The following is a 25,372-nucleotide window of genomic DNA, read 5'->3' on the forward strand; positions in this document are numbered from 1 at the left end:
ACATTTCGTAAAACAATTTTATCAAAATAACAAATTGTTTTATTTATTTAAAATTTGTAATCAGGAAATAAAAAATCGTGTGGGAATGTTTTTTTGTTTTTTTACATCAAAGATAATTAACCGACAATTTTTTTAATTTCTATATTACCGAGATTAAGTACCTTAATTTTATTTCAACAAAAGCGTATGTGTAAAATGTAACATGCACCTTAAATCTTAATACAAATTACGTATCGAAATGTCAAATTTAAATTGACATTTCGATTGACATTTAAATTGACGTAAAAGACATGACTCCAAAGTATTAATAAATAGACTTTATATATTTTAAGAAAAATAAAAATTGACGACTGGAATAATTTTTCCAAATTTTAAATATTGATACAAATTAATTAGCCTCGGATAGATCAGAGCTCAGCAGATTCAACAAATAAAAAAGATATTTTGACAGCTCTTGAGTTTGACATAGTGAGTTTGTTGTTGTTATTGTTTTCATTTTTTGTTTATTTACAAATGAATTTAGGTTACTTGATTTATATTTTACAGATAAACTATGAGTTCAAAAATGAAGGATAATGAAGAAAGCGAAAGACTTGGTGAGAGTTCATCATCATCTGTAGTAAAATCAGAATCAAATTCTAATAAATTTTGGCCTAAATTAGAAGCACTGTCTGGTGTTGAAATACCAGTTTATATTAAAAACATATTGCGTTTAAATAGTTTTGATAATTATCTTTCATTTTGTAGTTTAAATTTGGAAATGTTAAGTGAATTAGAAACTTTTGTCAAAGAAGATATGCTAGATTTAATTGAAGATGATTGTAATCTTCAAAATTACTTTGGTATTTATCATAAAAATCCAACGAAATTTCGTTTTTTAATGGGTGATAAAGCATTATTAATTAGACTAGTTGCATTGGTAAATGATAAATTAGATCTTGATTATTGGAATCCACCACCACCAGTTAAAAAACCAGAAAATAAAAATCAATTAAAAATTAAATTATCTGAAACAGATATTAAAATGGAAGAAACAAAATTAGAACAAATGATACAAAATTCACTTCATAATTTAGCTCAAAAAAATTGTGATAATGAATTGTGTCAAGGTTTTGCAACAATTACAACTGATGAACTTGACATTCAAGTGACAGTTAAAGAAATTACTGGTGATGATAATACTGATTCATTTACTTATAATGCAAAATTAAAATGTATTTTATGCTCATCTGTTATAACAATGGCAAAACAAATGAGAGGATGGATTATTTCAAATTACATGAGACATTTACAAAGTCATATATTGTCACCCGATGAAAAAAGACAATCTAAAAGAAGAAAATCATCAAAAAATTCACTCAACAATACATCATATAATTGGGATGATGATGATGATGATGATTCAATGCCATTTCATGAACAAGCTGATGATCCTTTGCAAGATTCAATTGATACAAAAACATCAACATCATCTAGCAATAAAAAAATAAAAAATAATTCTTCACCAAATGAAGAGTATAAAAATGTCAAGCAAATAGTGTCAACAATAAACTGGCCATCAAATCAATACAAACAATTACAATGTTAATTAATATTTTCTTCATTTTTTGTAACAAATTATTATAAATTATAAAAAACATTTTTTATTAATCAAATAGCAGCTGGTATATTTACACTTGATCTTCATCAATTTAAAATTTGATAAACATTCAGTCAGACATTCCACAGACAGCTAAATAAAATTAATTATTACAAACAACAATTGTTATTAATTTATTATCAGAAAATTAGTTATTAAAAAAAAAAAATTGTTTATCTTCATACAACTCTTGAATTAAAATTTGTTTGAATATTATTTATAATAATAATAAAATGGTTCAATTTTTATACAATTAATCAACAAAATAAACAAAATAATTAAACTATTTGTTGACAAAAAACTGTTGATTAGTAATAAATTAATTATTCAATTTATTATTTAATTCTATCTGAAAAATTTGATTATTTAAACAAATTATAATTAACCACAAGTTATTTTTAAATAAACAATTTTTTTTTTTATATTTAATATTGTTTTAATGTGTTTAACAATGTGTAAACAATTTAATTATTTTCAAGTGTACAAGTTGCCATTGAAGATTGATAAAATCAATCAATTAAAAAAAAAAATATAATTAATTTTAATAACAATAACTCTATGAATTATATCATTTTTAAATATATATTCAACTCAGTACCATAATAAAACTAACTAAAAAACAGTTAATTATAAAAATAATTTGAAATTTGTTTTTGTTAAAAAAATTTATATGTATGGTATTAAACTCTTAATAATATATTTATAATAAATAGAAAAAAAAAAAATTAATATAATAATTGTAATGAAAAATCAGTTGTGTCAGTGAAATATATAAAAAGTATTTTTTATCTAAATAATTAAAATATACTTTTAAATTTTTTTGTTCATTGATAAATTGATTTGACTAATATCAATTGTTTACAACCATTTTTTCCCATATTTATCTGTTTTTTTTTTTTCAATTATGTTAATTCTTATTAATACTGAAAATGAAATTCTTCCACAACCAAGAGCGGTCACAATAATAATAATTAAAGTCTTAAATTGATATTGCTGTTGCACGTACAGCAGCACTTAATATTGGATTTGGATCTGGTTCTTCAGTAAGTATTGTAACTTTAGTCCATTCTCTACGTTTATTACTTTGTTTAAGTGCATCAATAACAGCTTGTATATATAAACCATCATCAAACGTAGCTGCACGTGATACTGGTTCTTTAATCCATCCTCTTTTATCTTCAACTGGTTGAAATGCTTCTCTCAATGCACCAATCATTTTTTTTAAACCTTTAACATATGGTCTTGGTATTGAATCAGATATACCATTATATGTTTCATTAATATTTTCCATATCACGATATAATACTTCTTCTTGATTATTTTTACAACCATGTAAATCACCACCACGTACAACAAGATGACCATTTGTACCACAAACAATAACTTCTTGTGTTAATTTACCACGTAAATGATTGCTCAATGTTGCTGTTACAAATGTACCATTTGTTAATTCCATTTGAAATGTACAAAAATCTGGTGATGTTACACGACGTATACCATTAATATTTTTAGTTGTTTGTGTAAATGTTTTAACAACAGCATGTACACGTAATGCTTTTTGATTTATCAAATGAAATACTAAATCAATAACATGACTACCAACAAGTGCTAAAATACCTCCACCCATTGTATCATCACACAACCAGTCATATCCTGAAATATAATAACAATTAATATAGGCTCAATCATCATTGTTTAATTAATAAATAATTAATTAAATTTACCATTACGAAGTAGACTTCCCATTTGAACTCTTATATCAACAATTGTAACTGGTCCACCTAAATAACCATCTTCAATGGCACTTTTCATTCTAACAAATGCAGGAAGAAATCTTAAACTGTGATTAACAATACTAATCAATGATGGATAATACTGTGCAGCTCTAACCATTTTTAATGCTTCACTTTGACTTAAACCAGCTGGTTTATCACATACAACATGTTTACCAATTCCCAATGCTTTAACAGCAATTTGTGCATGTAAACTTGGTGAACATATTATAAATATAAGATCAACATCTTTACGTAGTAACACATCATCAATTCTTGATGTATAAAATGGTATATCAAATTCTTTTGAAATTTCAGCAGCTTCAGCAAGTGTTCTACCCCAAATTGCTTCAATTTTAAAACCTTTTTCACGTAGAAATGGTACAATTACTTTGACAACACTGTTGGTACCAAATAATCCAATACCAGGCAACATTTTTTTTTTTTTAAATTAAAAGTATCAATATTATTATTTATTTGTTATTGTGAGGTTTAAAAGACTAGCTCCTTGACAAGTAGGCAAACAGTCTTAATGAATCACCAGATGCATTTTTCAGTAGCATTAAAAATATCATTATATGGTTATGTTGAAACACCAACAAAAACAAAAACAAAAAACCGTAAATAATTGATGTGTTTATTTTTTAATAATCAAGTATACAATCGGTCATGTTTTGCATGCAACAACTGTCAAACATTTTTGTGTTGATTTTCCTGGCTGTCACGAATCACGATGATGATCAATGATGATGAGGTAAACTGTAAAGGTGAGTTTTCAACGACAATTTTGATTATTTCGAAATGGCGACAGAAAAATAAAAATAAACAAATAAAGCTGTTATTATTTTTATAACAATAATGAATAATAACAAATTGGACTTATGTTTTTTTGATAAAATTAAGCTTTCGAAAAAAAATACAGCTTCATTTTGATAAGGCTAATTAAATGTTAAAGCTACATTTAATTCTAACTGAATAAATAAATACAAAATGATTGATGTATTTGTCAATAATATTTATTAGTTAATCTTAATCAATTATTTGTTGTTTTTTTTTTTATTATTATTAAATTAATTCATGAAATTCAATTTTTTCCCACTGTTTCTGGTTTTGATCGTTTACGAGCAATGGCATCTTCAACAGCTTTAAGCTGTTTTAATAATTCTTCTCTTCTTGAGCTTGCTTTTTTAGCAGCTTTAGCAGCAAGTGCAGCAATACTAGCTTTACTTTCAGATGTTGGTGATGGTTCAAATGGACGTTTTTTACCAGCAATTGTTCCTGAACGTTCTGATTTTTTAACAGTTGCTGGATTTGTTGATTTTTGAGGAATTTTTTGATGTTGTTTTGCAGTATTTAAATTTTTTGGATCAATATGTTTTGTTAATTCTTTACGATTAATTGTAGGCGATGGTGGTGATGGAATTTTTTTACGTCGTACATCAACTGATGAACTTGATGAGTAACTTGATTCACTTGAATCACTGCTACTACCACTACTTTCAGATCCTGAACTACTATTGAATAATAAAAAACAATATATAAATAAATATAAATAAATATAAATAAATATAATAATACAAATTAATAAAACTCTGTACCTTGATCGTGAACTTCTTTTAACATTTTTTGAAATTTGAGCAGTTTTATCTCTTCCTTTTTCATGATGACGCTGTGATACAAGTGGACTTGGTGCTGGTGGATTTAGACCAGCACGTCTATGAAGTGCAGCTGTTGTTGGTGATGTTACTTTTGAACTACTACTACCACCACCACGTTGTGTTGGTGCTGGTGGATTCATCAACATTGCATTACGAGCTTGTGATGATGATGATGAATTGACTGGAGGTGGTGATGGAGGAGGATGTTTGCTGCTTTTAGCATGACCACGATTACGAGTTGAGGGAGATGGGGAACGGGACCTGGATATGGAGTCATAAGAACTGTAGCTAGAGTGACTTGAACTCCTGCTGGAGCTATAAAAAATTATAGTATTAAAAATAAACTAAAAATTTCTTTTCTTTTTTTTTTTTTTCTAAATAAATAAATAGATAAATAAATTACCTTGTGCTTGAATATGACGAACCAGATGAATAAGATTGTCTTCTTGATCTTCTTGATGATGTTGTTGTTGTTGTTGCTGCCGCTGCTGCTGCTGCTCGTCTAACAGAAGTTGGTGATTTTCTTCTCATCCATGGATCAGCCCATTCATCACCTCTTCCTCTTTCCATTGGTGGTTGTGGTTCATCTTCTCTCCATACTTTTGGTTGTGGTATTCTTTCAACAATAACTTCTCTTGTTGGTCGTTTTTGTTTTTTTTCATATTTTTCATAAAAACGTTGTTCACGATCACGTTCACGTTGTTCTCTTTCAAGTGCATAAGGTGGTGGTGGTGATACTGAATGTCCAACACCACCACGTGATGGTGGAATACCATGATAATCAGGATGTTCACGATAATCTTGTGGACCTGAACGTGAATCATTTTTATATTGTACACGTCTATAATATTCAGATGATGATGGTGGTGGTAATGGTGGTGGTAATGGACCTGATGATGAATAATAAGCATCAGGATCATCATAACGATCTGGTGTTTCACGTAAAGGTGGTGGATATCTACGTGACATTTCTTTTGGTACTGGTGGCCAACGATCATTTGGCATTTCTGGACTTGCTGGCTGTAAAAAAAATAAATATATAAAAATATATAATTAATATTTTTTTTTATTTATTAATTCACGGGGAAAAAATAAATAATGAAAAATATATCAAACCTTGACATAATATCCAGCCTCACGTTCTAATTCATCTTGTCCAAGACTTAAATTCATTTTTTTTTCTTCAAAATCCATATCATTTTCTTTACGTTTATTAGCTTTTCTCATCATTTCTTTAGCATGTCTTAAACCACGTTCCCATGCTGATTCTGATGGTAAATCTTCACTTTTAACTGAAGGATGTGGATGTGGTGGATAACCAGTTAATGGACGAATTAAACTTGGTCTTTCAACATGTGCACGAAATTCATGTGGTGTTGGTGCTGCATGTGGTGGATATGCCATTGGTCTAACCATATCAAACATTGTATAATTACCTTTATCAGTAACACCTGGATGTAAAAATCTACAACTAATACCCCATGTACATTGTCCACGACTATAAAAACGACATACTGGTCTTGGTTCTGTTTCTTCTGGTCTTGCATCATCACCATCACTTAATTCTCCTTCTTCAAGTTCTGATTCAACTTTTTCACCCTCTTCATTGTCATTAACTTCACCATCATCATCATCATCATTATCGTTTTTCTTATCATCTTTACCATCTTTATTATTGTCATTTTTATTTTTATCTTTATCATTATTTTTATCATTTAATTCAATATCAACTTCTTTTGTTTCTAATTTATTATTATCATTTTCTTTATTATTTTTAGATGATGCATCTTTATCACCATCATCTTTATCATCATCCTCTCCATCATCATCATCATCATCATGATTTTCTTTAATAAGTATTTCTTTATTATTTGTATCATTTGTTTCAATTGATATTGGTGGTTGTGTAACATCTGTATCAATATCCTCACGTTCATCTTTCCATTGTTCTTCAGCTTCAAAATCTAATTGTTCATTATCTTCATTTATACTCATTGGTACAGCTTTATTATCATCATTATTTTCAATTTTTTTATCTTCATCAATGGGTATTTGTGATGATGGTTTATCACGTTCAACTGAATCACGTGGACTTTCATTTGTTACAGAATTATCAACATCATCTAAACTATCAAGATCTGAAACATCTGATAAATCTTCACCATGTGTCATTGGTGCTGATGATTTTGTTGTTGTATTTTTTGTTGATGATGGTTCATCATCAATATCACCATCAGATATTTGTTCACCGTCTGATATTTGTTCACCATCTAAATCTGATAACTTTTTTTGTTTATTATTATCATCATCATCATCAGAATCATTATTATCATTTGTTATTTTTTTGTTTGTTTTAAATGATTTGTGTGAACTACGATCAGATAAATTTGATTTAACTGAACTACGTCCTGATAATGGTGATTTTGGTGAACTATGTGATTCAAAATTTTTATCAGATTTTGGTGTTTGTGGTGATCTTCTACCAGATGAAAATGACTTTGGTGATGCTATTGTATCACATGGTAATTTTGGTGAACTTGGTCCTGATTTAAAATTTTGTGTATCACGATTTGGTGAACTTGGTGATGAACTTCTATTTGAACGTGGTGAATCAACTGAATTACCAGATCTATATGATTTTGGTGAGCCACTTTGTGATTTTTTAGATGAATGACAAGAATCAATTGATCTTGGTGATGCTATTGAACGTGGTGATACTGGTGACATTGGTGATACTGGTGTTCTTGGTATACGTGGTGGTGAAGAAATTATTTCTTGTGATCTTGTTGGACTTGGTGATAATGGTGGTGATCTTGGCTGTTGTCTTTCATTATTTGATGCTATTGAACATGGTGATTTAACACGTGGTGTTGATGTATCTGAACTTGATTCTGATGATTTTCTTGTTGATGCTGATGTTTTTTTTGTTGTTGTACGAGATTCATGATATAATGGTGATTGTTCATCTTGTTTAATTGTTCTTCGACGACGATTATTATAACCATCATCTGAAGAACTATCAGATCCAGAGTCTGACATTATTTGATATTATTTTAATTTAACAATAAATATTTACAGAGTCTTCACTGTAAGATTAATCACCACCTGTGAATGAGATAAAATTAATTTAATATATACTTGATGATTGTTTAAATAAATCGACTCGAATTTATCTTTAAAATATCAAGTTTTAACAAAAATAAAATATAAATTTAAACTAAAATAAACAAAGCAAAAGACAAATAACAAAAATTGTCATTTTCACGTTGATAAAATTAATTTTATAATGAAAAAATGTTATTTTTTTTTTTGGAATTAAAATAATACTTAATTAACTTGATTTATTTAGAATAAAAATATAAATTTTGCGATCATATACCTACAAGTGATCGCATCGTACACTTTAACGTCGTTTTTTTTTTATAAATTTTTTGAAATTTTTAATCATCGATGAGTTGGCTTACCTGTGATGTGCTCGTGCAGTACATCTTGAGGACGCGACGCGCGATATCCACACACTTGGGATATTTATTTATTTATTTTTTAAAATTTCTATAGAAACGAACGGACACATTACCAATCAACTTGAATTACTTTTACTACATATTTTATATTTTTTTCATATACTAATGATAACCATACTTTTTTTTGTACTAATCATAATAATATATTTTTTTTTTTCTTTTTATTTTTCATGATTGATATTTTATTTATTTAATAAACATTTAACTTTGAAACTTGATACTCAAGGTGGAATACTTTTAACTATTTGATACTTTAAATAATTTTTTTCAATATTATTTTTTTTCACATAGAGGGAATACAAGATGACAAACTTTTTAATGTCCTGTTGTACCCCAGGATAACTTTTGTGATGTAAACTTTTCATTTAAACTTTTTTTTTCTTTTGATACTTTATTTAATGTTTATGTATCTTTAATAATCGAATAAATAAACAAATAAATAAAACAATTATTATTTTTTTTTTTGAGCACAACACAGAGAAAAGGTAGACTTATCACCTTTTGTTACTTTTTTTTCTTTTGTATTTACATAACGTACTGCACTAGAGCAAATAAACTTTTAACCTGAAAAAATTATTTATTGGACGTTGGACGTGATAAAGTATAAACAAATTTAAAAAAAAGACTAAAAATTAATAATGACATATGATAGTTGAGTAATATATAAAAATGATTTAAAAGAATTTTCGATGACAATTTAAAAAAAATAGGCAGTATTGATTTCAGGACACTTGTTGAAAAAAAAAAAAAAAAAGAAACAACAAGTTTCGATTGTCATAATTTGTTGAATAATAAAATATATTATAAATAAATAATTGTTTTTAGATAAACAAAATAAAAACAATAGCATCACTGTAATCAACACATGGATGATGATGATGATGAAAAATGATTATTGTAAATGATGATTAATTTTCAATTCCATAAAGAATACGCCCATTAGTTTTATGAAAATAATAACAATTACAATAAAGATAATAACAATAATAATAGTTATTATTATTGATAATAAGGGGTTAGAATATAAAAAATGTATAATTGTTTAAAGTCTCACCTTGATCCTGGTAGGCTGTTGATGACGTCCAAATATCCAAGTGACAAAATTAATTTGCAGACACACAAAATACCGGCGTTGTTGTTTTATATACCGTTCTAACCTTTGTTTTCCATAATAGCCTTTTGTCTTGATAATTATATTTACAATTGAAATACAATTATTAAATTTGATATTTCAAAGAATATTAAAAAATGGTTGCTGAGTTTTGATGATTATTGGTACAAGCCAGAGAACAGGCTGAATAATGATAATACATGTAAAAAAAAAAAAAAATTCTATCTTGACGATGACGCTTGGTAAAGATAATGGAGTCGGAGCTCGGAGAATTAAATAAACTGAATTATGTAGACGATTATTATTATGGTTATTATGTTATGTACAATTGAAGTACTGAAATTATCCACCAGGTTTTTATTTCCCAATTGCTGTCGTCCATTGTGATATTTTTTTTTCATGCGCGATTACAAGAATTGAGAATTTTCTGTTTTTCAATTCCTGTTTTTAGAAAAAGAGATGACTGATTATTTTTTTCATTGTTTAATGGGTTATTAATCATTATAGAATATAGATTTAATTAAAATTATAAAAATTAAATTGGTAATTGCTTTAAAGTTTATTTTTATCAAAAATATTTTTTTGTAGAATTTTACTGCACTAAGCGCAGTGTCATGCGTATAAAATAAATTTGATTGAAATTTGATATTGAGAAAGAAAGGTGGGGATGTCAATTGGGCTTGTCGAATTTGGTCGAGTTGTCGCACGTGGATGCATTGTATACATAAAGAGTAAATAAAAAAAAAAGTAAACAATAAAAATATTAAATTAAAACTTAATTATATGGTGAATAGCACATTTTAATTTGATCAAATATGAGTCAGTGTAAAAAATTACGTAAATTAGAGTCGAAAAAATCCTCTGTCAAAGAAAATAAAGTAAGTCTAAAAAAAAAAAAAAAAAATACAGGCACTACATGCTTGTATGTAATTGAAATAAATATTGATAATTACATCAATGTTGATTATTTTTTTTAGGAAGACTATCAGCATCAATATGTAGATGCATACGCCGACAATAAGATTCTTGGCCGTGTTAATGATGATTGCTGGGCTGAAATATTCATGTATTTGTCACCATTTGAAAGGCCAAAAGTTGCATGGGGTATGCCAATATTTATTACAACATATCAATTATTTGATTTAAAAAATTATTTAGTAATGACCATTAATTTATTTTTTAGTATGCAAAAAATGGAAACAAATTCTTGCTTATTCTTGGATTGATGTCAAAAAACTTGAATTAACTCAATGGAATTATGAGATGCGTCCAAGTTATATGAAAAAATATCCAACAAAGGATGAATCCTTATCAGGGCAAGAGCCTTTATTCCGTTTCTTGAAATCGCTGCTTGGTAATTGCGGTAGTCATGTAACAGAATTAGACTTAACAGTCTATGGTCATTGTAACATACTACCGATTATTAGTAAATCTTGCCGAAACCTCGTAAAACTTCGATTGAAATTAAATCATATAATCTATTATATCAAAAGTGATACATTTGCACATCTATCCAAATTACAAGTACTGAAAATTATATTTGAAAGTTTTGATCCTCGCCATACGCCTATTATTTTAATTACTTTATTGAGAAACGTTGCGAGAACATTGACTGAACTGAGTCTGTCATATTATCATCAGATATCACTAACAAGAATCTTCATAAATTTAAACTTATATTCTATTACAAATAAATATTCGTTCTTTATATATACTTAAATAATTGCATATTCATTTTGAAACAATGAACTTTATATTGATAATATTGATATATTGATATATTGATAATGATAGATATCTATCGAATTCTAAATATGACTAATCTGATTGTACATTGTATGAACTATCATCAGAATCTGAATATCAGTTACAAGATATACATATTAGTTACAACATTAGCTTGCTACATTTATAATAACATAAAGATATAATAATATCGATATTATATAATACTTATATCTAATTATATTATAATAGTAATATTCTGATTATTGTATTTTGATTCAGATGAATTTACTTAGATTATTTATTTTGATTGATGATAATTTATTCATTGTATAAACAATTGAACTTTAGATATTTTGTTTGTTTTGAAATTGATGATAATTTATTCATGTATCTAAAAAATTCTCAAATATTGGTTGATCACCATGGTTGTGAACTCATTAAAAAAAAAAAACATTGATTATAAAAATAATTACCAAACTTTTTCTATTTAAATATTAATATATAATAAGAAAGATTAAGTAAGTTTTATTTACATTTAATAAGATTAAAAAAAAAAAAAAGATAATTGATGAGTCAAGAGTTGGTCTTGAATGATACGTACACCTGATAAACATTACAACTATTTAACAATTATCCATCAGTATGTGCGTGTAATGTGTAACTCATCATAAATAAAATTTCATTGATAAAATGTTTTTTGTTTTTTTTTTTTCTTTTTTCGTTAAGAATTTATAAAAAGACTTAGTGTCTTATTTTTGTGTATGTAAATTGATATACATATAAATTGTTTTAGAAACGTTTGAAAAAAAAAAAACTATAAATATGTTTTTAAAACATTTCCATGCTGTCAATATCAGCACCTAAATCAAGAAAGTCCTCACTGTAATCAACAACTTGATGTGGCATAATTGCATGCTCATTGTGAGCATCTGGATCATCAGTTACAGGACTTGGTGGAGGATTTGATACTGTTATATCAGAGTCAATTGGATTTCTACCAATACCCTCGTCTCGTCTCAGTCGAGCTTCTTCAGCAATTTGTTGTGTTGATACTTCAGCTCTTGTTAATAGTGCTGGTAAATCTTTTTCAGAACCATCTAAAATAATAAATAAATATCAATTAATTGACATTGATATTAATTTTATATTTATAAACTTACTTTCAACAAGACTTTTCATTCTATTTATTGCTTTTTGACGTTTATTTGTTGCTTCTGCTTTTCTTTTTTCTGTCGTTTCTTTTCTATCAGCACAAAAAATTTCTCTTATTTTTTCTTGTGGTACATGATCATCATTTTTAACAAGATATAAATAAACACCTCCTGGTGTTCTTCTTCTTGAACCATTCATTATCATCATACCACCATCTTCCTCAATTTCTTTTGTTTTTTTATAAAATTCAATTGCTTTTTCAGCTCCAATAATATCTACCACCCTTTCTAAAAACAAACGAATAATTAGCAAATACATTAACAAGTAGAAAAATAAATAAACTTACTGATTAATGAATCTTTATTTTCATTTAATTTTTCAGCAATGTCATTGGCAACATCAATATCTGATGATTCAATTGTCGTTGATAATTCTGATATTGTTCTTCCAGTTCCTTTTTGTGTATCAATATCCATTGAGCTATGTCTTTTACCAAGTCGTAATTTAACATTTTTTCTATCTGCATTTGTTCTTTTATTTGTTGTTCTAACATCACTATCTCTATCATCATCTGAACTATTATTTTTAGAATTATATACATTTGATGTAAAATTACGTGGTAAATCATAATTTTCAACATTTCTATCTTGATGTTTTTTTTTAGTAACACCACATGAAACTAAATCTTCAGTTAATGATTCTTCTTGTACTTGTGTACACCATATTTTATATTTATCTGATTTATTATTTGTTTGAGTTTTTCGTCTTCTTGCTTTTATTTTTGGTCTTTTAACTATTTTAGAAGGTGTATCAGAATCAGTGTCACTTTCTGATTCTGGTGTATCATCTGAATCATCACTGTATACTGTTTTGACTTGTTTATCACATGTCATAACTGTATGTGGCCTTTGTAAAACATTATAAGTTCCAAATGCATCAGTTGGCTATTAAACAAGATAAAAAAAAAATTAGCTAACATATTTATCAATAAAAATACTAATTAATTAATCAATTAAGTTTGTTATTTAATTTATCTATCAAGTATACATTTGAAGGTTATTATTTGTTGAATTGTCAAAGTATAAATTATCAATTATCAAACCTCGTTATCAATGACTTCACCGTCTTCTAATTCCACTGGTTCTGTTTCCATTTTAATATTAATTTAACACTTTTTACTCCCAGCTATTTTTAATTGTTTTATTATAATTTTAAAAAGTAATTTTTTTATTTTTAACAAACAGAATGAAATGTTTTTTTAATTGAGTAAATAACGGGGCATTTTTTTTTCATCAAGTTCAAGTGATTATGGAACTTCCCTATTTTCAGAATTGCCAACTTACAAGTGGAGGCAATATTTAAATTTCCGCTAGCTCTGAAAAACAAGGTCGACTTAAAAATTGTTAAAAAATCGGCAATAATTTATAAAAAAATCAATTGATTATTTTTTTTCTATTATAATAATAATATTTATCATCAACTGTTTTTGATTGTTACAACAATTGTCTCGTTTTTATAACTTTCGATGATATTAAGAGTAAAATAATCAACATCAAGCTAAGAGTATATGGATTTGTTTGTTTATAACTATTTTATTCTTTATTATTTTTTTAAAAGTAATTCATTAATTTCAGGTTTTATCATATAGTTGAAGACAAGACAATTAATTTCAGTTAAAATTAATTTTTTCTAACGCTGATCTTGAAAATAAGATAAAACAATAGAAGGTTAAAAAAATAATAGATTTATTATTTTGACAAACGAGTAGAAAACTCAGTTATTTCGAATTTATATATTTTATTTTATCATGCAATAATCAAGTCATCAGCTTTGGCTGTATCCAATTTTTTCTCATCTTAAATTCAATTCGTACTTAATATTTTCCTACACCTAAACATGATAATCAAATGACTTTAAAATTAAAATACGCAATTAAAGTTTGTAATTTAAAATAATCAAAATTAATTAATTTTCTTTTTTTTTCTAGGTTATTCATTATACGACAATAGATAATTTAGTTTAAATTTAAAATATTACCAAGTACACAATAGAAACATCAAACATCATTCAAAGAAATAACATATTTTCAATATATTAATATGAAAAAAAAAGAAAAAACTGGAAGACATTTAATTAATCTCAACACCTATTGTTTGTTTTTTTTTTTAATTCCATATTAATAATATAAAAACAGTGAATGCGCGAAAAATGCATCAAGTGCGTCGGCGTCTGCTGGCATTCTGACAATAGACTGCAATAGACAGTCAGATCAGCTGTATAATCAGGACACCCAAGTTTTTCAATATACACACATAATACAGCTAACAATATAAATAAAATATAAATAGAATCATTATTCCATGTGACAAGTAAGAGTGATGTTGTGAAGTACTATTGTTATTTATCTTGACAACTGTCACATGTCCTGATTTAATTATCTAGACTATACAAAAAAAAAAAAAAAAGAACAAGTGGAAAAAAAAATCCATTGGCACAGTGCCATATATCAGCTGTTTAAACAAAGATCAAATATAAAATTTATCCTAAAAATATATATCATCAACAACAGTGCGATGCAGTGCGATGAAATTTCGACATAAAAATGTTTTATAATTATTAACTAAATGTCATATTAAATAATAATAATAACAACAATTATGATTATAAAATGAAAAAAAAAAAACAAGTCTTTAACGCAGAAGTCTAAAAATTATAACGATCTATGTGCGCGTGCTCGAAAATAGTCCTTCATGATGATGATGGAGAGTGAGCTTTTCGTAATATGCGCTCCCCTTGTACTAGTAGATCAGTAGTGGTAACTGTGACCTCCGCAGTTGGATCGTTGATGGTGAATGAATAATATTCATTAAAAGGAAACATTAAAATTTTGCCTCTCATGGATGCAAATATAATAAAATATTATAATAAATTTGTGATGTTTATTTGTGTAGTGATAACAAAAAATCAATTAATTGGAAATGTGGATCAAACACACTGATTTTATTAAACAGAAGTGTTATTGGCATCGATATGTACGCGTTCGGTTTCGAGGTAACATAGTAATGTAATGTTGTCAAACGGCGCGCCCTGCTCAATTTCACGGTGAAAATCTGGCGTAAACGGCGCGACGGTGGAACGGGGAACATGGCGTCAGCCTCAGCCGAGACATTGTTCGATCATGGACACAGCTTTAGACAGAAAACTTTTCATAAACCTACATACTGTCAAAACTGTACTGATCTACTTTGGGGAATCATTGGGCAGGGCTATATTTGCGAAGGTAATCATCATCAATCTGAAGCTTTCTTTTTTTTCGCGTTTTTTTCAATGTCCAATAATATTTTCCTAATCAACAATCTCTTCTTCTTCTTCTACCTTCTACCTTCTATAAAAAAAATTAATAACTATAATTTAATATCAACAGTTATATCCTAATGATGTTTAGCATCAAAAAGTCGTCATCTAAAAATCAATAGTAGTTATGATAAAATACAACCAAAATAAAAAAAAGCTCCTTTTTTTTTTTCCAACAAAATTACACAAATAATTCAATAAATAATTTAATAATAATATTTTTCGAACAATAATTTGTATGAAAAATATTAATTTAGTATTAATTATAAATTTGTAAATTTTTTAGAATTTATAATAAGCTTTAATAACTCAATAAATTATGAAAATTTAGTCGAGCTTTTTTTTTCTTTCGCGGGCTAAGTGAAATAAACTTTGGCTTGTTCTGGCTGTATTGGTGGTTGTAATAGCTTATAGAGGGCGTAAAAATCGGGTTGGTTTTGACGAGCATTGATCGTGGGGTTGAAAAAAAAAAAAAAAAATTGATAAGAAAAAATATATGTATATAAGTAAATGCAATTGCAGCTGATCATTGAAACAAACGGATGAGCATAAGAATGATATACAGGAAACGGAAAAACGTCAACTTTTCTCGACTCTTGTATACAAAGATGTTACATGAAAAATCTTTTGTAATATGATACATAATAGAAATGAAATAACATCGAATTGAATAGCCAGTAAAATGATATACTATGCGCATACATGTCTGACGTGTTATTTGTTTGTTTCACTGCTCTACTTAAATTACTTTCAATGAATACACAAGATTATTTTTTATATACAATTTATTTTTATAATTAAAAAAAAAAAGCAATTGTCATAAAATTCAACTTGAATTATTTACAAAATATTATATAAATTAATCAATTATTTATAATTTAATTTAAAAATTAAAAACTTAATTAGAAATTATTATTTTTCAATTTATGCTTTTTTTAATTTAATATAAAATAATTTATTTTTAGAATTTTTTTAGATGAAAATAGTTTACAATTATATGAGGTCGAACTAGGCAAGTCCAAGTTCAATATCGTGCTTTGAAAAATTAAGGGTCTAGCTAGAAAAATAGGACACTCATTTTAACGTATATAATTTTCAATTAATTATTTCAAGATTGTACTTGAAAAAATAAATCAATAGTTTTTTTTTTTTTTCATGCTTTATTTATCTATAATATAAATTATCATTTAATATTTTTTTAAAATTCAATATGACTTTTATTTTTTAATGTTTATTGTAAATAGAAAAAAAATGTTTAATTTTTTCAAACCACGATATTGTTTACTATCTAATTGTCAATGTCAATTGTCTTGAAATTTTTTTATTTTTCTTCTTTATGGTACTGAGAAAATATAATATCTAAAGCTTTTATTGTTATGTTATTTTAATAGTAACATATTTATAATTTATATTGTTTAAATTTATAACAAATAACAATGTTTTGTATGTTGGCAGTTTGCAACTTCGTGGTGCATGAACGTTGTCTTCGGGCCGTCGTGTCTCCCTGCTCCAGCATTGCGGCTAATTTAATTAAGGTAATAAAAAATTAATTTAAAATATATTAATTAATATTTATACAAATGTATTTATAACATTTTATCAATGGACAAGGTTTGATGGAATATACTTATCAACAATACAACAAGTACAAACATAAATTCATCACAGCAGATGCCTTGATCAAAGTATATTAATCGACAATATTCAGATGAAATTATTTTTTATTTTTATTAATTCTGGACCTTATTGCTACTGCGCACCCTACGTGGCAATACATCTTCCCTTTGTGTGTTTAACTTACACGTGTGGTCGTGTATATCGTTGTTGCTCCAAAACTAAAGTACAAAACAAATTTTCATACATCAATAATTCATGTAATTTAAATTTGTATAGCCTGTGGCTCGTTGCTGATGTATTTCATTATACTCTTCATCTAATTTCAAATGATAAATAATTTTTATTATTACAGAATCCAGTTGCACACTGTTGGTCTGATCCAGTACATCATAGAAAAAAGTTTTGCAATGTTTGTCGAAAGCGGCTCGAAGACACCTCACCATCTGTTCATTGTGCAAGTAAGTATTTTTAAAATTACATTAAAAAAATTAATTTTCCTTTATTTATATTCATTGTTAAATTTGAATTTTATATTTAATAAAAAATCAATAATCAGCTACCATTTTGTTGAAGATACTTTGCATAATATTTGACGAAATTTTGTTTGTTTTTATGAAAATTAGTTTGCGAATATTTTGCACACACTGATTGCCAAGATTTTACTTTGGCGGATTGTAAAGAAAATGCCACGTATTTACCTGGAAAAGATTTGACATCGGTAAAGCATATGCATCATTGGCGTGAAGGAAATTTACCGACAAATTCAAAATGCGCGGCTTGCAGAAAAAATTGTTTTTCGGTTGAATGTTTAGCTGGTTTTCGCTGCGAATGGTGTGGAATGACGGTAAATAAATTTTTAAATCTAAATTATATGGATTATTAATTAATTGAATTATTAAATTTTCAGTGTCATGCTTCGTGTCATAAGAATGTTCGTCGAGAATGTACATTTGGGAATTTACAGTCAATTTATTTGCCTCCATATGCAGTTAGCATTCCCCGTACTGAAGTTCCTATGGAAGCTATTATTGGTGTACAAGCTCGACGAAAAGAAGTACTTACTCGTAAGTATGATTATTTTTATTTGATGCTAAATTAAGATTGTTTAAATGTATGGTTAAACAATTGTAGCCCGAAGCATATCAGAAGAATTCAGCAGTGGTGATAATCGAAATCGTGATAGTGATGATTTATTGCAAGCTAGCACAAGTGCACACAGTAAAGATAATAAATCTGCCAAAGAAAAAGATGAAAAAGAAAGAGGAGAAGAAGGTATGGATTTATCAAATATTTATCCTTGTGTAATTGACTTGATAATTTGTCTTGATTATTTTCTTATTGTGTAACTTGTTGATGATGTGGTTGTTGTTTTTTTAAAAAAGAAATTATCAAGGTCTGCGATGGTGATACATCATTAAGGCGAAAAATATTTCGAACTATTGCGGTATCAAGAAATGCAGCTACTGAACAAGTTCTGCTATCAGCACTTCGTGTTTTTCATGTTACAAAACAACATCCAAGTTTATTTTATATCACGGATATGTATAGTCCAGATGGTTTACCATTAAGTGGACCAAATTTATTACAAAATCTTATTCGAAAAGAAGGCAAACGTAGAGGAGTATTTTTACGATACAAGTAAAAATTTATTTTCATATTTTTTTCTTTGTTTATAAATATACCCAAAGCTATATTATTTATGTATGATTAATTTTTTTTAGAGATAGATTGTCTGGTGAAGTTCGTGTCTATCCAGGTAAACTTCAGACAACTGAAAATTATTGTACAGTTACAGTAACTGATTCATCAACTGTCAAAGAACTTGTAAAAGAAGCTCTTGTTCAATTTGGTCTTAAAGATTTTGATCCAGATGATTATCAATGCAGTGAAATTCTTTTAGATCGTGGGGGTTAGTACAAGCATTAATTTATTAATTGACTTTTTAATTTAAAAAATAAATTTATTATTTTTTTATAGTATCTGAAAGAGTTTTAGACAGCAATGAAAATCCCTGGGACATTGTCAAACAATCGGGAAATGATTCAATAAGACGAATGGAACTTATGAGATTTTATCTTCAATTAAAACGAGATCCTCATGGACCTAATCTTGCTTTATTTGTTGGTAATTTACCACCAAATTTAAATGAAAAAATATACGAAAATATACTTACTGAATTTTTAAGTCAAGGTAAAAACAATCAACTAAATAAATCTTTACATGTTTTCTTGTTTGTTAAATAATAAATATAATTTTTTATTTAGAAAATAAATTTTCATCAATTGGACCTATTTATTATGAATATGGGTCAATGGTTATAATATATGAAGATGCGCACAAAGCAGTACGAGCATTATATTTGCTTCGTGAATCAAAATATGAAGATAAGCATTTGTTAGTTATGCTACTTCCTACAATTGAACCAAGTATGGTACCTGCTGGTGTTCAGCCACTTCTTGTATTTGTCAATGCTAAATCTGGTGGATGTCAAGGACTTGAATTAATTTCAAGTTTTAGAAAATTATTAAATCCTTATCAAGTTTTTGATTTAGATAATGGTGGTCCATTACCAGGGTATGTTTTTTTTAAATATAAAAATTTTACAACAATTTATAATTTAATATACTTAAATTAAAATATAAATTTATAATTTTATAGATTATATGTATTTCGACACATCAAAAATTATAAAATATTAGTTTGTGGCGGTGATGGAACAATTGGATGGGTACTCCAGTGTTTAGATAATGTTGGTCAAGACAGTGAATGTTCATCTCCTGCAGTTGCTATTGTTCCTCTTGGCACAGGTAATGATTTAGCACGTGTATTATGTTGGGGACCTGGTTATACTGGTGGTGAGGATCCGTTAAATCTTCTTCGTGATGTAATTGATGCAGAAGAAATTAGACTTGATCGATGGACAGTCGTCTTTCATCCTCAAGAACAAGATGAAAATTCAGGTAAATATATTTACATATTGAAGATTGTACAAACACTGTGTTTTTTTTGAATATAATAATTATTATTTTTATGTTGTATAAAGGTGCAGGATCAAGTGAAGATAATTCACAAATATTAGTAATGAATAATTACTTTGGTCTTGGTATCGATGCTGATTTATGTTTAGATTTTCATAATGCTCGAGAAGAAAATCCAAATAAATTCAACAGTCGATTGCATAATAAATCTGTTTATGTTAAAATGGGTTTAAAAAAAATGGTCGGTAGAACATGTCGTGATTTACAAAGAAAAATTAGACTTGAAGTTGATGGTAAAGTTGTGGATTTACCACAATTAGAAGGAATAATAATACTAAATATTTTAAGGTATGTTTATACATAATTTTAAAAAGCTGTTTTTAATATTTAAAATATATATATTATCATTTAGCTGGGGATCTGGAGCAAAACCATGGGGAGATGATAGAGAAGAACAATTTCATAAACCAAATCATTACGATGGAATGCTTGAAGTAGTTGGTGTTACAGGTGTTGCACACTTGGGACAAATTCAGTCTGGACTTCGAACAGCAATGAGAATAGCTCAGGTAAATTTATCATAAAAAAATTATTAAATATTGATTGTTTATGCTACACTTGTCATGATCTATTTTGATATATAAAATGAATTTAAATATGTATTGCAATAATTAACAGGGAGGACATATAAAAATTCATTTGAATGCTGATACACCAGTACAAGTTGATGGTGAGCCATGGGTACAATGTCCCGGTGAAGTTGTTATTCTTAAATCAGCACTAAAGGTAAATAAAAATAAATATCAATTATAAAATATTGCCTGCGCAAGAGTTTGTGAGGGGATTCAATTGTACGCGTTGTGATCCAATTAATCATACACCCTGAGCTTGCAATTATACCTGCACTTTTCCCCAACATGTTTTTTTTTTTTTTTACATAATCCAGAGTATTATCATCATGTTGATCAATGTATTATGGTTGATAGGATTGAGTGAGTGAAATGTAATGACGGCAAAAAAAAAAAAATGCAAGCGTCAGTTGAGACTTGAGAGAGATGACGTGTCAATTGACGTCAAAATAAAAATGACATCAACGATCTATATGCTGTATCAAAATAGAGTGACACACGTCAACCACAGTGTGAACGCGTGATTCATTTATATCAATATTTTTATGTTACTGTGCATCTTGTACATTTGTAACGGAGAAAAAAAAATAATACAAACTGATCTCATTTTCTTAAACTTTACTATCCTTTCGGGGGGAAAATTATCTTATTTATGAATCTCTTTCATTTTTCATTACTCACAAAATACTTTCGCAGGCTTTTGTCTCGGAATGTATGACTAATATATTTATCTTGTTGATTTGTTCACTTCAGGCTACCATGTTGAAGAAAAATAAGATCAAACGTCGGAATACAGAACCGTCTATACTCCCTGCAAGGGAGGGGGGCAAGTGCACCGAAGAATGACCTATTAATTTCACAATAAATGATGTGATTGGGTGTTCCTTGGATGAATTATAAAATTACAAAAATTTTATAATGAAGATATACCATTAACAAGGGTACGAAATCTGTCGTTTTAGCTTTTAAATTAAATACGCGTATAAAAAATTTAAATCCTAGAATGAATCCTTGAAAATTATTTGAAAAACGTGGATCCAAATTAATTGAATCCCTTGCACAATTGACGTTTCTATTTGTTTCATTAATTAACACTTACCTCATCGAAATTGCTCTACTAATAAATCCAGTTAAATTTTAAGTTTATCAATTTTTTTTTTTTTTTTATCGATTCAAATAGAAAATCTATACACTCTTGCACAGGATTTTTAATTACGTTTCAGTATTATGATAAACTAGTTTTATCAATCGGAAAAAAATAATAATTTTGAATTTAAAAATGTATTTGTTTTTTGAAAAAAAATTACTGGTAATTTATAGGCAACAATGCTGAAAAAAACTAAAGTCAAAATGAAGCGACGAAACACAGAGCCAAGTATGCAACTGCCAGTAACAGCAAAACCATCAGATGATCTCGAACCAGAAGTCTTCTAGATAAATAAAAATAATTGCCAATGTAACACTCTCTTGGAAATAAGGCTCGATAGAAAAAAAAAAATTGTAAAGTTTTATTATAGTCGTATGTTTGCGCAAAATGTCAAATTTAATTAACTCGATATTAAATTATAAGATTATAAATAAACAAGATCCTACTGGATCATTTGATGAAACAGAATTTTTATCATATATAAATGAAAATTAATAATAAGATAAATAAATAAATAAATAAATAAATAAACCATTCTGGTTTATATAAAAGGATAAATAATATCCTTTTTGTTTTAAAAAATATTCAAAGTTTTTTCTTAACGTGTCGATAGATAGTTTAACTGATCCCTCAAATATTACTTTTTACCAAGCACACGGTATAAAATATTTCAAATAAAAAAAGGATATACTAACAATAGCCGTGAAATAATTTCATCTTTTGTCAGGTTCGACTGATTACCAAAGAAATATTTAACAAAAATTAGAGGCACAACAAAAAACAGCATTAAATGGTCATGAAAAGTACGACATATAGATATCTCGTGAGTCATTTGACTCGTTTGTGTTCCGGGAGTACATATTGGCTTTTTTTTTTTTATCAAAAGTATCAAAATAAATACAACGTTGTGCGCATATCTAACATATATCTAAAATTAAAATTGTTTGCTTCCTGGATATGCGCACAAATTGATAAAAAAAAATGAGCTTCTCACGTGTACTTTTGGAAGTAAGCAAAGTCGATTAAGTCTTGAGTAATGAAAGTATTTCTGTAATATGGTTAATTGTAGTTGAAAAAAAAAAAAAAGCAGTATCGTAATTGAAAATTAAATTACGACATTGAACGTTAATTCTGTGTTGTCATGTATGAATTATTTTGAATTTATTTTGATTAATCAAATTAATTAATTTATGTTTTTTAAAAAAAAAAATTGTTAAGCCAGTATAACGATATGTTTACGAAGTTTATATAAAATTCTATATATATTGCTTGGAGACTTGTGTCTTCCCTCATCCAAATATAACTCACAAATAGCCTCATGTAAACATTGAAGAAATATTTCCACGCATGTTGAGCATGACGTGATAGTAACTGAACAATAACAGCACTGATTAGTAACTTGATTTTTGTTTTTTATTGTTAAAAATATTATTAAAATCATAAGTAGAATTTGAAATATGATAAACGTATTTTGGCATTGTTATTCCATAAGCTAAGAATATTGAGGTGCCAAAATAGTGTTAGATTGGCAAATAATTACCAGAAGAATAATGCATACGAGTCATTTTGAAAAACGTGTTGAATATTGAATAATCACAATTTTTTTTTTCCCTTCACGAAAAAGTGTAACGTGATCTAGTCCGTATATATATAATTAGCTGTATTAATTTAAATAGTATTTATGTATTTAAAAAAAGGAAAAACAAATCTTTACTTGCCAAGTTTAAGTTAAAAAAAATAATTCAGTTTTCAATGTTAAAATTATCTTTGGAGTGTAGTTTTCAAAATATCGAAAACTATATATTTCTACAAATTGTTAAAGTTACGATGTTGAAAAAAAAAAATAATATTTCTACATTAAAGAATGCCAGAATAGATATATTTTATATGATTATTTGAGTAAAATTGTATGTTGTCATTGTTGATTATAGATATCATAACAGTGTTGAGATAAAATTCTCAATTATACATTATTAATGCATGTATATACATCTAATAATATTAAAAGTTTTTAGCCAATTATTATATGAGTAAAAAAAGTGTGTGAAAGTGAATAATTTTCAAAGATGAAGCATAAAATATTAAAAAATTTATCGTCAACAATTATAGAGTGGACGAATATAGAATAAATTAATATTTATCCCAGGTAGATATTTAAAGTTGACTAACAAAGTTATTTTGTTTTTGTGTTTGTCGTTTATTTATTGACTCGGGTTGACGTCGATGGTTAACGTCAAAGCGACGTTGTGTAATAATTAATTGTTAACACGTCATAATGAATTGAACATCAAAATTATTTAAAAATATATATTATAAGTCTGATAGTATAATTCGCTTCCCATTTATTAAAATTTAATAATGTTATTTTTAATAATGGGATTCGTTGTGTTGTGATATTTATTTTTTCTTATCGAAATTATTCAACTCAAAGCTGAGTAAGAATTTCGATGATGATAATAGAAACTTGTCAAGAGTAAAAAAAAAAAATTATATTTTTGTTTTATCAGAGATTGAAAATACCTAAATTAAACTTGAAAATAAAACAGTTATTTTAGGTGGTGTGGAGGCTCGGTTTAATATTAATTTGTATTTTTAAATTAAGTTGGTGAAAGAAATCGATACGAATTTCCAGTTTGAAAGTTTACAGTGGAATCAGCAATTGTTTATTATGAGGAAGCTTCCCTATTTCCAAATTTTCTTCCAAATGAACTCTAAATAATGAGAGCTCTGATGCCACTGTAATTTACGATCTGGTTATTGTTAAAAATCAAAAATAAATGAACGAGGTCTGACACAATTTAACACACAAAAATAACAGATGGATAAAATTTATTTTTAGTTATTTATCATGATGGATTATCGGACAGTTTATGTAAAAAAAAATATATTGCTTTTGACAAATGTAAATATAATAATTCATAAATTAATTAGTAGCTCAAAAAGACGTAGAAAATATCAACGTCAATCCGACAAACTTTGTAAAATTAACTCTAATTTCTACCTGGGATATATATGTATATATTAAAAATTTTTTTTTTTGTTTGAGCTAATGTCATTCGTATA

General features: G+C 27.2%; 5 protein-coding genes and 1 long non-coding RNA gene across 10 annotated transcripts; 3 read left to right on the forward strand and 3 right to left on the reverse strand.

The window, feature by feature from the left end:
• Window positions 1–151: 151 nt before the first annotated feature.
• LOC122853148 lies at window positions 152–1,588 on the forward strand. The gene is made up of 2 exons (XM_044153435.1): window positions 152–468; window positions 547–1,588. Exon 2 carries the CDS (start codon window positions 554–556, stop codon window positions 1,586–1,588), a length of 1,035 nt encoding a protein of 344 aa, XP_044009370.1. The 5' UTR covers window positions 152–468; window positions 547–553.
• Window positions 1,589–1,814: 226 nt separating this feature from the next.
• LOC122853147 (glucose-fructose oxidoreductase domain-containing protein 1) lies at window positions 1,815–4,171 on the reverse strand. The gene is made up of 2 exons (XM_044153434.1): window positions 3,364–4,171; window positions 1,815–3,292 (listed from the first exon to the last, which is right to left on the reverse strand). The coding sequence occupies exons 1-2, from the start codon at window positions 3,845–3,847 to the stop codon at window positions 2,619–2,621; spliced, it is 1,158 nt and encodes a 385-aa protein (XP_044009369.1). The 5' UTR covers window positions 3,848–4,171; the 3' UTR covers window positions 1,815–2,618.
• Window positions 4,172–4,411: 240 nt separating this feature from the next.
• LOC122853149 (zinc finger CCCH domain-containing protein 18-like) lies at window positions 4,412–9,989 on the reverse strand. Of its 5 annotated transcripts, none has more exons than XM_044153438.1 (6): window positions 9,648–9,989; window positions 8,534–8,621; window positions 6,186–8,174; window positions 5,473–6,089; window positions 5,010–5,384; window positions 4,412–4,925 (listed from the first exon to the last, which is right to left on the reverse strand). In XM_044153438.1, the coding sequence occupies exons 3-6, from the start codon at window positions 8,106–8,108 to the stop codon at window positions 4,496–4,498; spliced, it is 3,345 nt and encodes a 1,114-aa protein (XP_044009373.1). In that variant the 5' UTR covers window positions 8,109–8,174; window positions 8,534–8,621; window positions 9,648–9,989; the 3' UTR covers window positions 4,412–4,495. The 5 variants fall into 5 exon arrangements, with proteins under 5 accessions (XP_044009373.1, XP_044009375.1, XP_044009371.1 ...); XM_044153440.1 differs by having other exon boundaries at window positions 4,412–4,922; window positions 8,534–9,157; XM_044153436.1 differs by having other exon boundaries at window positions 8,534–9,157.
• Window positions 9,990–10,108: 119 nt separating this feature from the next.
• LOC122853150 lies at window positions 10,109–10,799 on the forward strand. The gene is made up of 3 exons (XR_006373892.1): window positions 10,109–10,194; window positions 10,293–10,582; window positions 10,682–10,799. It is a non-coding gene; the product is annotated as an uncharacterized LOC122853150 (long non-coding RNA).
• Window positions 10,800–11,830: 1,031 nt separating this feature from the next.
• On the reverse strand, window positions 11,831–13,830 carry LOC122853152 (phosphorylated adapter RNA export protein). Its single transcript, XM_044153441.1, has 4 exons — window positions 13,687–13,830; window positions 12,931–13,528; window positions 12,593–12,871; window positions 11,831–12,529 (listed from the first exon to the last, which is right to left on the reverse strand). Exons 1-4 carry the CDS (start codon window positions 13,735–13,737, stop codon window positions 12,261–12,263), a joined length of 1,197 nt encoding a protein of 398 aa, XP_044009376.1. The 5' UTR covers window positions 13,738–13,830; the 3' UTR covers window positions 11,831–12,260.
• Window positions 13,831–14,870: 1,040 nt separating this feature from the next.
• Window positions 14,871–25,077, forward strand: LOC122853153 (diacylglycerol kinase theta). The gene is made up of 15 exons (XM_044153442.1): window positions 14,871–15,864; window positions 17,394–17,473; window positions 17,908–18,013; window positions 18,179–18,399; window positions 18,463–18,619; window positions 18,687–18,827; window positions 18,938–19,193; window positions 19,277–19,464; window positions 19,533–19,745; window positions 19,820–20,129; window positions 20,214–20,515; window positions 20,599–20,881; window positions 20,946–21,102; window positions 21,212–21,319; window positions 22,483–25,077. The coding sequence occupies exons 1-15, from the start codon at window positions 15,729–15,731 to the stop codon at window positions 22,594–22,596; spliced, it is 2,772 nt and encodes a 923-aa protein (XP_044009377.1). The 5' UTR covers window positions 14,871–15,728; the 3' UTR covers window positions 22,597–25,077.
• Window positions 25,078–25,372: the final 295 nt, after the last annotated feature.

This window comes from Aphidius gifuensis, linkage group LG3 (assembly GCF_014905175.1).
Source record: "Aphidius gifuensis isolate YNYX2018 linkage group LG3, ASM1490517v1, whole genome shotgun sequence".
Classification (NCBI taxonomy): Eukaryota; Metazoa; Arthropoda; class Insecta; order Hymenoptera; family Braconidae; genus Aphidius; species Aphidius gifuensis.

Bases quoted from the DNA above. Each gene is read 5' to 3' on its own strand.
- LOC122853148 (XM_044153435.1), top strand. From the start codon at position 554: ATGAGTTCAAAAATGAAGGATAATGAAGAAAGCGAAAGACTTGGTGAG.
- LOC122853147 (XM_044153434.1), bottom strand. From the start codon at position 3,847: ATGTTGCCTGGTATTGGATTATTTGGTACCAACAGTGTTGTCAAAGTA. The intron at 3,293-3,363 runs GTAAATTTAATT...ATTATATTTCAG, and splicing joins GGGAAGTCTACTTCGTAATG to GATATGACTGGTTGTGTGAT.
- LOC122853149 (XM_044153437.1), bottom strand. From the start codon at position 8,108: ATGTCAGACTCTGGATCTGATAGTTCTTCAGATGATGGTTATAATAAT. The intron at 5,385-5,472 runs GTAATTTATTTA...AATTTTTTATAG, and splicing joins TCGTCATATTCAAGCACAAG to CTCCAGCAGGAGTTCAAGTC. The intron at 4,926-5,009 runs GTACAGAGTTTT...ATTATTCAATAG, and splicing joins AAAAGAAGTTCACGATCAAG to TAGTTCAGGATCTGAAAGTA.
- LOC122853152 (XM_044153441.1), bottom strand. From the start codon at position 13,737: ATGGAAACAGAACCAGTGGAATTAGAAGACGGTGAAGTCATTGATAAC. The intron at 13,529-13,686 runs GTTTGATAATTG...CTTGTTTAATAG, and splicing joins GTGAAGTCATTGATAACGAG to CCAACTGATGCATTTGGAAC. The intron at 12,872-12,930 runs GTAAGTTTATTT...GTTTGTTTTTAG, and splicing joins AAATAAAGATTCATTAATCA to AAAGGGTGGTAGATATTATT.
- LOC122853153 (XM_044153442.1), top strand. From the start codon at position 15,729: ATGGCGTCAGCCTCAGCCGAGACATTGTTCGATCATGGACACAGCTTT. The intron at 18,400-18,462 runs GTAAATAAATTT...TTAAATTTTCAG, and splicing joins GCGAATGGTGTGGAATGACG to TGTCATGCTTCGTGTCATAA. The intron at 18,828-18,937 runs GTATGGATTTAT...TTTTTAAAAAAG, and splicing joins AAAAGAAAGAGGAGAAGAAG to AAATTATCAAGGTCTGCGAT.